The 13,507-nt window shown below is 42.7% G+C and overlaps 1 protein-coding gene across 2 annotated transcripts in view; it reads left to right on the forward strand.

Moving 5' to 3' along the window:
• Window positions 1-13,507, forward strand: part of tenm1 (teneurin transmembrane protein 1) — a 141,358-nt gene that overhangs the window by 74,228 nt on the left and 53,623 nt on the right. For both annotated transcript variants that reach the window (XM_029847107.1, XM_029847108.1), the window contains exons 7-11: window positions 3,269-3,471; window positions 5,031-5,238; window positions 8,877-8,978; window positions 10,994-11,188; window positions 12,914-13,114. In XM_029847107.1, coding sequence (XP_029702967.1) covers window positions 3,269-3,471; window positions 5,031-5,238; window positions 8,877-8,978; window positions 10,994-11,188; window positions 12,914-13,114 — 909 coding nt within the window. The remainder of the gene's footprint in view (window positions 1-3,268; window positions 3,472-5,030; window positions 5,239-8,876; window positions 8,979-10,993; window positions 11,189-12,913; window positions 13,115-13,507) is intronic.

Genomic DNA, 13,507 nt, shown 5'->3' on the forward strand with positions numbered 1-13,507 from the left:
TAACCTAAACCCAATCTTTAATTAGAACAAAACATTTTTTGAAAGGGATGTGGAAGCCATAGTGGATCATTTGAAATTTGAGAACTGAAACGTTCAAACCATTCTAATACAGAGGCTGTGTTTCATGAGAAGCTCCAAGGCCTAGTTTCAGAGTAAATGTTGAAATGTGTACACGTGTTTGCATGATGTGGGTGAATAATGTCAATTGAGACTTTAGCTTCTGTGTGTGCTCACAATGCTACATTGCCGCTATAATTGGCCGAGGCAATTATAGTAACTCAGAAGGAAGCCTGCTCCCTACTAACCCTTTATCATTTCTATCAACACCAAGTTGTGTTTGATGGCAAACATGAATTGCCTGTGCAACACTATCATCTCCTCTTTAAACAAGCTCATTTTGAACTAAAAATTAATTGATGTTTTTATTTTATTTTTTGGCCAACGACTCAATACTACCACCAGCTAATGATGAAAATCATAAAATGGTATCTCTGCAATTCCATTTATTTTATGTCTTTATGCTGAATTTGAAGTTGTTTTTCACTTTAAGGATGAAGATTGTGAAGAAGCTTAGTGTTGAACATTACTCTGCAAAAGATGTACGTTTTTTATTTTTAAAATTTGTTTCTAAATACAATAAGAATGTAAATGAATATGATTGGAGTAAGCTACTATTAATAGTAATCTGAGCTGCAGAGACCTGGAACTGTCACAGAAATGATCCTGCTTCTTCACTGAGGCAGGAGAGAAACGCAGGAGGGAAGATCTCGCTTCGCTTTTCTTTGTTGCATCAGCAGCTGTAAGCTGATGCTGCCACATCTCATCTTCTCTCCCCCCTTCCTCTATTTCCTTCAACAAGTCCTCACATTCCCAGTGTCTATGATCACACCCCGGCCCTGCCCATCTTCTCAGCGGCCCAGAGCGTTGCCTTCTGTCCTCGTGTTTCATCCGGCTCTGAGCGGCGCCACCCAGTAATAAGCATCAGCAAAGACCTGCCCGCTCGCCTTCCTGCCAGTTTGCCAATCAGCCTACTCAGCGCCCAGCCCCCACGCCTGTCTTCCTGCCACAGCTCTGCCAACTGCCCGGGCTGATTCATGTTCTATTCATCTAGCTTTGAATAAAGGCTGCTATCCGTCCCTCCTCTGGCCTTTATTTCTCTACTGTGAAGCACAGGAGTGAGAATTAACATTGAAAGGAGTCTACTGGTGAGGTGGACTCAGCAGGAATGTGTGAGTGCTTTGTTTTACTGCAAAAAAATATTCACAAGAGGTTCGAGAGCACAGACAATTTATGCTTCCTACAGAACACATCTTTCTTTGTATCTCTGCTCTCTCTCTTTTTTCACAGTAAATTAGACTTGGGCTTTTTTGTTCTCTCTGTATTTCCATTTGTCTTTGTTCCTCACCCTCTGTCACAGCTCAGTCAAGATCAATCAATTAACCAATTAATCAATTCACTTTTATCAAACCAGTTTCCATTGAAGCGGAGGAGGAAGGAACGGCAAGATGAAAAGGAAGGTCCAGAGCTTTGACATGTGTTCAGATGATGTTTGACATAGGGAAGAAGAGGACGACAGGGAGAGACGGAGGAGGAGGATTGGCTGTGCAGACCACATTTAAGTGGAATCAAACGAAGAAGAATTGAGAGTCGGTGTCCAACCTTGCTCAGACATGTTTGCAGGTCGTTCATAAGGCAGCGGGAGAGTGCACGTGCAAGTTTGCAGCAGGCATCGCAGAGGAATGTTAAATTATGTTTTACTGGCTTAAAGCAATGAGCTACAAGCAGTTACATATCTTACCAAATATATGTGTGTGTGTGTGTGTGTGTGTGTGTGTGTGTGTGTGTGTGTGTGTGTGTGTGTGTGTGTGTGTGTGTGTGTGTGTATAATCTGTTTTATGCAACAGTAGATGACAAATAGCAAAACTAATTCTTTAGTTATACATTTTACTGATCAATGCCTCCAGAATTTTTATGGCTTTAGTTTCTAATGGTGTAACTAATCAACTCTCAACAAAATCCTGTAGCCGAAACAAATATATATGTATTAACTACTACTGTGGTAAACAAAGCACTTGTGCGGGTATTTGCTAATATTTGTGTGGACACCAAAAGGATCATAGAGCTCTCTGTGACTTTGTTATGCAAATGGAAAAACATTACTCTTTTAATAAATATCGATGCTCGGGGGGTATAATCAGAACACACACTCCAGCCACATGTTTGTGTGACCTGAAAAAAATGTAATGCTGGAGCCATTAGACTCTGCTAGGCAACATGATTGAATCAGAGATATATGTTGGAATGATAGACTCCAGGCATCTTCTGCTGAACAACAACAGGGAATAAAAGGCTGACATTTTAGTGTCTGTCACTTTGACATTACTTAAAGGGAAGAGTGTCGCTAAAAACAGGAGCTTTTCACACCCAAACATTCTTCGTGTGAAAGTTCAGGTGATATATAGCGGCCAGCCTGAGGGTATGTATGGTGTTGCCATAATGGAGTGGTAAAGCTGCAGGCATTATAGATTGTGAGCGTGTGGCCTCATCCATGAATCTGCCCCTAACTGTTCTTTTCGCCTTTGTGTCGTAACGATCGGCTGACTCCCTTCTGTCAGCGTATTTTCTCCATCTTAGTTGAGAAGCAGAGATATATCTCTCCATAAAGGCCAACACAAAAAGGGATGGCGAGCCTCAATTGGTCCACGGCACAAAAGGCACGTGCCCCGTGCTTGATAGAGGCTTATGGAGAGGAGAAGAGCTGATGGTCAGGAAGGACCTATTCTCTTCACACACAATAACACTCTCACTCCAGACACTATCTCTGTGCCACGATGCTGTCTGAATACGTGTGTGTGTGTGTGTGTGTGTGTGTGTGTGTGTGTGTGTGTGTGTGTGTGTGTGTGTATGTGTGTGTGTGTGTGTGTGCCTGGCCCCAGCACCTTTCACCATTTTTGAGGACTTTTTTTACACACATCTGAGGGGTGCACACACTCTGTTCTTGTTAGAAAATGCTAATAGAGCCAGGACAAAGCCCCAGTAGGCAGCTTTCAGACAGAACGCGTCCGCTCTAAAGCAGCTCTCTTGATGCAGAGCCCGTCCAAAGGAGACCTCTACACAAGCTGGATTCTCAGCATCCTTCTATCAGTCCTCAGTGCCATTTAGCCTGCTGGCATTAGAACAACAGCTGATTGCACTTGTTTGTTGCTTAGGTATTAGGGGTTTTTCTGTTAGATGCAACCTGTACTAGTAACTCTTTTCCTATCCGCAGAGAAATGGGTGCGAGGCCACGCCATCGACAAGGGCGAGATAGAGATCGGAACCCAGCAGAGCCAGATGGTCCCACCGGGACTTTTTTGGCGGTTTCATATGACTGTGCACCACCCGACCTACATCAAGTTCAACCTTTCCCTCTCTCACAATGCGTTGCTGGGGGTTTACGGACGCAGGAACATACCACCCACACACACACAGGTAATGGCAGTCATGCTGTTCACACAGATGGGCTTTTCTGCCACAGCACCAACTGTGTACGTCCACACTGGATACTTTCAGGAAATTATATAAATCTCCGTGCTCTTAAGGTGACCATTATTGGGACTATTAAACATGCTTTGCAAACCTAGAGACCCACAGTGCTGTTGCGGTGCAACCCCTTAACAGGAGTAAAGTACCTAAGCCCCACTCCAACCTTCAACATTGAGTGACAACTGGGGAGACATTGTGTGCAGCGGAAATTAAATGCAACTCTCTCTTTAGGAAAAAAAAGAGAAGTAATTGGCCTAATCAGGGTCAAATGGGGTGCTTTAACCCATCCCATTGGTCAGCAGGCATCAAACAGGAAAAAAGGGGTCACTGGTCTTAAGCCCACTCTGAAGGCCAGTTTAGAGTCCATCTAATGTGTGTTTTTGGACTATGGAGAACTCATGCACGTCAACACCACATAGACTGAAGCCAGAAGATATTTACTAAAAGATTGATATATTTGATTGTAGAATTATCGGATTATGTAAGGTGAGAAGGAATTCATCAACAGTACTGACAGTTTTTCACTGTCAGGAAAATGATTGTTGTTTTAGACATGAAATATGTTTTGACATGTGGACAGAAACATTTATGCAAACAACTGCAAATGCAAGGATTCATGCTGGCATTTCCAAGAAAATAGCTTCTGATAAGATTTAACCATGGGCATATTCCTCCAGAGAGAGAGGGAATATTAGAGATTACACGCACACACGCACATACACACACGTCGACTGACAAAAATACAATGCACGCGGAATCATCTGCATAGCATTAGTGCAGCTCTGCTCTCGACTGCATGAAGTGGTCTAATTAGCTGTTTTTGACACTAGTGTGACACACAGTCCTCGGGGGGAATAAGACGGCAAAGTACTCACTAGCTGAAGGAGGATTTGAGATGGAGATGAGGGTGTAGAGAGGAATGTCAGAAGGAACTGAGATGAAGCACGCAGAGGTTAAAACAAATGAAAAAATCCTCTGTTCCATTTGGAGACAGAGAGGCATAGTCTGCTAACACATTTAGCAGCACATTAAGCCGAACTTGACAGTGTCTAATAGAGGATTGATGGTGATGTTTGTTTCTCTACTTTTGTGGATTCCACCTTCAAAAATAAAGATAATAAGAAACTGGTTCACACTAGCTTCAAATATTGTAAAATAAGATATGAATCAAACTGAAATTTAAAGATTGCTCATTTGCTTTGAATTCTTTTTGAATTCAGGAATCCTCCAGTTTATCTGACAGCATGTTTAGGGTCATCATCTGTCTGCACTGTCAAGAGCTTGTCAAGATGTGAAGGATTTTTTTTTTTTTTAATCAACAGTCTTTTACTAAAGAACTTGCCTCTGACAGGACCAGGTTTTAAGATTAAGGACTTGTACTGGACCAGTCAAACAGCTGCTAAATGCTACTTAAACACTCCAGAACATTAATCCGCTTCACTTTGAGCCGCTTTGTTGTCAAATGAAACACATCCTCACTGTGTTTGTTTTGTGACTGCACCCAGTTTGACTTTGTGAAACTGCTGGATGGGAAGGCGCTGCCGAGGTCCTTGGCTGATCCTCTTTTGAATGCCAAATCTCCCAAAGGCCTGCTGCTGAACAACCTCCAGGAAACAGGTTTCATCGAGTACATGGACCCTGGGACATGGCACCTCGCCCTCTACAATGACGGGCGCAACCTGGAGCGGGTGCTACTCCACAGCACTCCGATAGGTGAGGACAGCAATCGACAGCTTATTTTCCTATTGTCTCTGGATTCTTTAATGTACCGGGGGCTTTCATTGATTGCATCTCAAGTTTTCTTCACTCTGCTGTCCTTCCTCTTCACTCATCTGCTGCACAAAACAAAAACAGGGAGGGCTGCCGGGATTGATTTTTAACAAAAGTGACATCTGAAGGGAACTTTTGCTGTTTTAAGAGGGAGTTTGGCATGGCAGGAGAAATCCTTTATAAAGGGGAGGACAGCTCCAGTAATAATGACAGGGCTTGCTAACTGCACCTCATTGCTACGACACACACGAATGGCAGTACAAATTGAAGGATGTGAATAATGCAAGAGTGCGTGGCTGAATATAGACAAGTGGATAATTACAAGGGTAGTTTCTCCACTCCCACTTTGTCCAGTGCTTCTTAAGAGAATACAGTATCGCAACAATCAAAAAAAGAGGGGAATTCAGTCAAATCTGGGTGAACAGAGCATCAAATGTAAGTGGCAAAAGTTTACAATATCTAAACTGTTATGAAAAGATCAGAACATTGAGCCAGGCAGATTTATTCTTTCCCTTCTTATTTATCAATAAGAACGTAACAAAGTTTCACTCTAGATGTGTATCACAGGCATCAGCCCAAAGATGTGAATCAACCATTGCACGGCTCTGTAGCACCAAAACATCCCACTGAAGACGTCCTTCTTTTATCACCATATTGTCAGAGTTCTTTGTGTAGTGACTGACAGCTAAACAGCTAAACACAGATTTTGTTTCAGGCCTGTCAGACATTTGTTGACTTGTATTCTATCTATTAGGTCTGGAATATACCAGAGCTATTTTGAGTCATGCTAAACAGGAAATGGCAGCAACGAATGAACTTCCTCTTTTCATAAGCAACACAAAGATGCAGCAGATGGGCTCAGAAAAGCAGCTTTTAGTCTCACTTAGGCTTGCCCAATAATTAATCAAGAGAATTGTTGCAAAAAATAGAAATAACAGTAACAGATTGATGTCAGAGTTCATTTTCAATTCCATTTACACCTTCTACAAAGACTTCAAACCTAGATGGGATTATTTTGGAGGCAGGTCTTCAAAGCTACTCAGCTACAGCACAATAAATTCTAATAACAAAGTGGGGTTCTCTAAAGCCCAGTTTGAGATTCATGGGAAGATGAAGGAGAACCGATCTTACTGGAGAAATTGCAATTTTCTGAGGAGAGTGAAAGAGTGAGTAGGTACAACAAAGGAAGAGGCAGAAAGCATATTAGTGAGAAATAGACTTTTCTTAACAAGCAACTAAATAAGACAACATCAATGAAACATATCAAGAAAAACAGCAGAAGATGAAAAATATATTTGTGCAGAAATAACAGAAAGTCATTTGGAAATAGTAATGACATATATGGCTCCTTGCAAATGACTGTATACTTATACAGTCCCTATTATTACAGATAATAGGGACTCACATGCACACACGACTACAGAGAATTGTGGGCTATCACGTGGTTTAATTAGGTCATCGGGAGAAAATGTGATTTGTTCGTGTATGAAAATGGACATTGTTATGTGGACGCATGCATACATACTTGCTCCATTTTGCAGAAAAAGTCATGTAAATCAGTTGAAACCTTTTTTCCAGCCCCCACTGCTGCCATTTGACCTACAAAAGCTCCAGCCTAATGATTTCTGCCGTTTTGCCACCTCCACTCAAGCCCCGTCTTATTTTCTTCCCTTTTACTACTTGGGCAGTACCCAGGCAGGGAGTGGTGCTTCCTGCAGGGCTATTAATTATGCATAATTGCTATACTTCAGCTCTGTCATTGCAGATCCTCTTGAATATTAAATCTTTTGCAATATATTCAAAGTGTATAAGAAATCGAGAGGAATCTTTGAACTTTCCCCCTAAAAGCAGACAAATACAAGAAACTGGTTAACTTGTACCTCTCGTTAGCAGAGCAGCCGTGTGATTGTTCCATAAATTCATAAACCCCAAGGGTTATAAAACAATGGCTGAATCTTTACAAGCTCGTAAAGAACCACTGGTATACTTATTCGGCCAATCAGATCACTTAGCTGTAAGCACCTATTTTATAAATAAATTTAACTGCAATAACTTATGGCAGGAGTGGTTTCATACTGGAAAAGATTTAGTCAGTGGAAAGAACTGATGCACATATGCACACAAGCGTGCACGGCCACCTCTGTAACAAATAGAAGCTCGGTATACTACATTTCCAGTTAATTGCCTGGGGATACTCACAGGTGAGACAGTGACCTGGGAGATGCAGAGTCTAGATCACTGTGACATCCCTGAACCTCACGGGCTATTGACGCTCTGACGGATCACATCCCTCATCAGAATTATACAGAACTTGCTGACCTTGCGGATGGGTTTTTCTTCAATAGATGGCTAGCAATGAAATGACGGGCACAATATTGGAAATTGTGTATTTGAGACTTATTTCCTTTATTCAAGGGGAAGAAAAAGAAACACACGGAGAAAGGTTTTTGATTCTTTTGCAGTGTGTGGGAGGAAGAATGATTGTACTTCTTCTCTCCATCACTGTGACGATGACAGGTGATGGAGGTGAAAATGACTTTAGGTTTTCTAGTGATGCTCTGCTGTGGAGGACATTGGCATGTTGTCTGCTGCTGGCAGGGTCTGTCTCATTAGCATGTGACACGTGTGCCTCAAGGCGGGTGTCACATAATAAGTTTGCATATGTGTTTGTGTGTGCGCGTGCCTGTGAAAGGATTTGTCATCCATGCTGCCTAAGAAGAGAAACCTACAGGAATGCAGTGGTTTTGCTGTAGAACTGAGACCCTTTAAGGAGCTAACTTGGACGACACAGGGTCAAATAAAGGATGGCAACTTTGACACGTGTCTTAATTAATTTACCCCAGACTGAGGTGGTTTTGCCCGAGACAGCCAACATTCAGAGGCCAGATCCCCAGCTGTCCTAGCCTCTTCTTCCGACGAGCTCTCGTCTCAAGCCGACACAACCGATCAGACTTTTTTAATCCTCTGAAAGTGTCTGAATGAGACCTGACATGATGGACATATCAAGGAGCGAAAGGGAGAATGGTAAAAAGAGGACGGCTAATTGAAGTCCATTGAAGGGGGTATGATGAAACCCACGGAGCCTAAAGGGTATTCGATGAAAGGATATCCAGATGAGACAAAGGACGAGAACAAGCATCACATTGATCTACGCCGGGAGGACAGCAGATTTACCGCAGCAGTTTCATATTTGCAATACCCGGCTAACTTGTGTACTCATATTGACAGATTTTACGTGCTTGACTTTCACTCCAAAATGGACCCTTGTAAATAGTTTGTTGATTAAGATATGATGCTTGTAAATTTGTGTGCAGTGTGGTTCCAAACCATAATGCAGCATAATGTGCTTAGAGTAACTAAGTGTAAGTGAGTGCTTGGCCATTCCCCAGAGAGCGATAGCAGCTGGATCAGACTAACCTAATAAAGGCCCTGAGTCTGGGGAGCCATCACTGCTTATCACGCCTTGCGTTCAATAAAGCTACTCTGGTTTTACACAGTTGCTCATGGACTATTTTCTAGTTTTGTGATTGTCTCCAGCCTTTTTGTAAACGTGGGTTTCTGATGTTTTTCTGCTCTCCCAGACTCGATGGATGGATGCTCATCGGACTGCAACGGAAATGGGGAGTGTGTGGCCGGACACTGTCACTGCTTCCCGGGATTCTTGGGTCCAGACTGTGCCAAAGGTGAGACATATCTCATGAAGGATTAGGCTGGCATTGATTTATGATCTGCCTGTCAGCGCCTTTCTATTTTTGACTCTTTCATCTCAGTTCATTCATTTTACTGTTTCGTTCCTCCTGCAGAACGATGCAAATTTTAGTCCAAAAAATGTTATAAAAGGCTCAGAGTTTATTAAACCTTGTTTAAAACATATTAGACAAATTTACAGCAGCATCTTGTACATAATTTATTTCTTGAAAATGTAGTTGTTCTGTCTTGGATAAATGTTTCTTTTCCTCAGTTGTGGTTAGAATTCATTCTCACTCATTTAAAACTGTTTTTGACTTTTTTAGAGATTTGTCATTGTTTGAATGTTTCTTTTTCTCAATCCAGGAGTTGTTTTAATATAAATATGTATTTTTTTATGTTTGATTTTGATAATTGTTTAGTCAGTTCGGCTGTTGCTGTCGATAATTCTTTGCATGTTAATATCCTTTGTCTATAATAATGATAATCATTTTTTAAATAAACAAAGACATTTTAAAGATTAGATTTGTTGGCAAAAAGAAACAGCAATGAAGTAAAAAAAGTGCAGTTACTTTGCTATATTTTTAGATTACAATCCTGCAACTAATGATTCATGACATTGCATTTTTGCTGTGACATTTTTAATTTTATGTTTTATGTTTGTGTTTACATACCTGTCGTATCTAAAACAGTCATTTGAGTAATTCACAAAATGACTACTGATTAATGATGTCAATCTGTAAATGGTGGCTTGTCTTGAACATCATTCTGGTCTTCCAGCTCCTCCGAACACTGAAGGCAGCTTCAAAACAACCATCTCAACTAAAGTTAATACATTCATCTTCACTGAATCCAGTTGGAATGACAAAAACATCTTTTTTCCCCACACAGAAACAGCCTAAATGTGTGTGTTGAAATAATTTGAGTATGTTTGCGTGTGTGTGTGTGTGTGTGTGTGTGTGTGTGTGTGTGTGTGTGTGTGTGTGTGTGTGTGTGTGTGTGAGAGAGAGAGAGAGAGAGAGAGAGAGAGACTTTAACTTTGCGACTGTCTGGAAGGACAGGTATTCAGGGTGTAACAGGAATGTAGAAGATGACTATTTTCTTAGATTTGTTTGTCTGCCTCTGGTCTTCATTGTGTCCTCCCTCCATAGAATCAGTTTTGTCCGTCTCATTGTGTTGGGAAGCTTGAATTGATATCACATCCTATTATTTATTTACACACATTTCTTATTCATTTCTTCCTCTCATCGGAGCTCATTTGCTCCGGCGCTGATGTTCGGCGTGATGAAAAGTTACACTCTGTGTTTTAGCAAGAGCTGCTAAGAAAATGATGGGGTGAATGTTAGTGCTGCAGTGTGGCATTTAACAAAGGATCAAACCAACACGACATGAATGTGTGTGGCCCCCAGAGTAAATTATGCCACAATAAAAGCTTCTGGATGTTTTTTTCTCATCTATTTGAAGTTGGTTTCTGCTTGGCAGAGCTGCGGTGGGGAGGAGGAGGTTGCGTAACTGTCAACAGATGTACTATGGCTTCATTCTACCTGGCTGTTAATACATTAGACACACAGCTCTCCATCTTTGCATCGATATAGCGCTGCTTTCCACACTCCTTTTGTAAAAGTAAATGCTCTCTCCCCTAATCTTCCCTTTTCACGATTGTTTTCACGGCCTGTTCAGAGCGAGCGAGGTGACGTTTGGGGGGGATTTTCTATGATTCCTGGGTTGCCGTGGTAGCCGGGCTCAGGTGGTGCTTGAGAAAATTGAAACAGACCAAGGGATAAACCCTACTGTGCGTGCGTGTGATTATACCTGCATATGAGAGTGCGCGTGCGCGTGTGCGAGGGAAAGAGAAGCAGACAGGTCGAGGATTTGCTGATTCTGCGGCCTAACTGTGATAAGAGAGCAGGGCCCCTCTCGTAGTGGGTTACGGCAGCAACGCGCCAACGCATGTTTGCACACGCGTGCTCCTGAGTGCGCAGCACTAATCCGTGTACGTTCCGTCCCGCAGATTCGTGCCCTGTGCTGTGCAGCGGGAACGGAGTGTATGAGAAAGGAAGGTGTGTGTGCCTGGCCGGGTGGAAGGGGGCAGAGTGTAACGTGGAGGAAGGTCAGTGCATCGACCCCACCTGCTCCAACCACGGCTCGTGCATTCAGGGAATCTGCATATGCAGTCCAGCCTACAAGGGCACCAACTGTGAGCAAGGTAAGACACCCAAACGCTGGCGCGGTTGCACCCGTGCGGAGAAGACGCTCAGCATCTGTCATGTCGGTCAATAATACCTCATATTTGTCTGAAGTTCCACTGGTCCTCAAATCCTTATTAACATGCTTGCTTTTCTATTTTTTTTTTTCAAACTGCCACATCCCTTCCAGCTCTCAGTCAGTTTAGAGAACATTTATGTAGTCTGACGTCCTCACCCAAGTCTCAAATGTCTCCAAATATCTTCACGTGCCATCCAAACTGAAAAAAACATGGACATTAAAAAGGAACCTTAGTATTCACTCCCTCTTTTGGGCTTTAATAAAGTCTGTGTGCATGTGCACGTGTGTGGGAGAGAATTCCAGACTAATTTCACAGTGTTTGGGCTGGTTCTTCATTCCACAAAGATTTACCACCGTGCTATTTATTTCAGTTTATTGTAACTCTATTTCTTCTTTTTACTATTCTTTTTTTCCATCCCTTTTCTTTTGTTATTTGTTTAGCAAGCTTGTGTCCCATCACCACTTGTAGTTCCCAAGGAACCAGATATTTATCTTTGTGTTTAGAACAGCTGGTGGAGCTGAACGAAGGAACAGTCTGACATTCATTAGGTAGATGGAACCAGCACACAGGCTGCTGAAATGATAAATTTAAATGAATTTCAGTTTGGTCCTAACTGAAACATTTTCCACTAGTCGGTTCACCTTCAGTTAATGCAGATAAATTACACTTTCTCCTGTAATTCTTTTTGTATGGAATACTGTCAGGAGAGCACATAAACTATAAATAACTCTAGAATTTGTGATGCACCCTCATTTCAACACTAAGTACTATTACAAAAATATGCTTTATTATAATTTAAGACTTCCCACGAGATGGCATTTCTAACTATTTCCTCTGCTATCAGAAGCACTCAACAGAGTTGCTGATGCATCTTCTGTGCTGGTGTGTGCATGTTTGTGTGTGTGTGTGTCTGTGTGTGTGTGTGTGTGTGTGTGTGTGCGTGCGTGTGTGTGTGTGTGTGTTATGAAAAAGGAGAAACACTATGCTACTTGTTTCATTACACTTTATTCATTCCTTCAAACTTCTCTTGTCACATGATGAATGATGGTATTATATCTAATCCAGGACAGATATAAAGGTTGCTGCATTTTGTATTTTCCTGTATTCTTTTATGATGTTTTTTTTTTGTTTTTTTACCAAATCCACCGTGTTGCCGTCTGATGATAAATCAGCTAATAAATGGGCAGAAACAAACAAAGCCGTTCGATTTGAAGGAGTTATGATGTCACACCCGCTCAGAGCTCGTTGGCACTGGTGTGCCAGCGACCGGGGAGCTGTCACCTCGGCTGTCTCTGCCTGCGGTGACTGAATCAGGTGTTTGACCTTGAGCTGCGAAACTGAGCTGAGCCAAATGGTGCTGATCCTTGCCTTGGCACGCGGAGCTCTAATTACACACACTGTCACAGCATAACACACGCGCGCACACACACACACACTCAAAAAAACTTAGCCCATTTCACCTCTTATCAAAGCGTCGGTTCTAAGTGCCCTATGAAGTGTAATGTTGTGGAACCGATACAGGAATTGTAGATAGGGTGGTTAACTTCTGGAAGGGATGCAAAGAACACTGCTTTCATACTTGGTGAACTGATGATTATAATGAGATGCCCTCTCCTGCTCACCCCACCCGTACCTTTGACTCACACCTTCTCCCCCTCTCCGCAGTGGACTGCGTGGACCCTCAGTGCGGCGGCCACGGTGTGTGCGTGCGCGGGGAGTGCGTGTGCTCTGCAGGCTGGACAGGAGTGAATTGTGATGACCCGCTGCCGGCCTGTCAGGAGCAGTGTTCAGGACACGGCACCTATCTCCCTGAGTCAGACACCTGCGCCTGCCAGCCCAACTGGACGGGCCCAGACTGCTACACAGGTAAGACCTGCGGATTATTGTTCAGCCAGAGGAAAATTGCAAGTGCACATCGCCAGTTTCCCAGTGTTCTTGTAGCATGCACGGGCCTGCCAGGTACCATTTTCTGGGGATTTGGTAGACCCGAGACAGAAATATGGATTGAAACGTCTCGGTAAAACGGGTCCGTGTGCACGTGAGTGTATTTGCGCTCCCTTCATGCTAGTCGTAAATGACATTTCCACTCATGACTCGCTGACAGCTGTGCCCCCTCCAACACACACCCCCCTCACGCATTATATTGTGCATTCATACACACAGTACACTCGTGCACAATTTCCCTGAGGTAAATGAGGCAGGCAAGAAAGAAATGCCTCTATTCTCACAGCTGCAAGGCCCATAAGAGACTACAGCTGA

This window comes from Takifugu rubripes, chromosome 14 (assembly GCF_901000725.2).
Source record: "Takifugu rubripes chromosome 14, fTakRub1.2, whole genome shotgun sequence".
In the NCBI taxonomy this organism is placed as follows: Eukaryota; Metazoa; Chordata; class Actinopteri; order Tetraodontiformes; family Tetraodontidae; genus Takifugu; species Takifugu rubripes.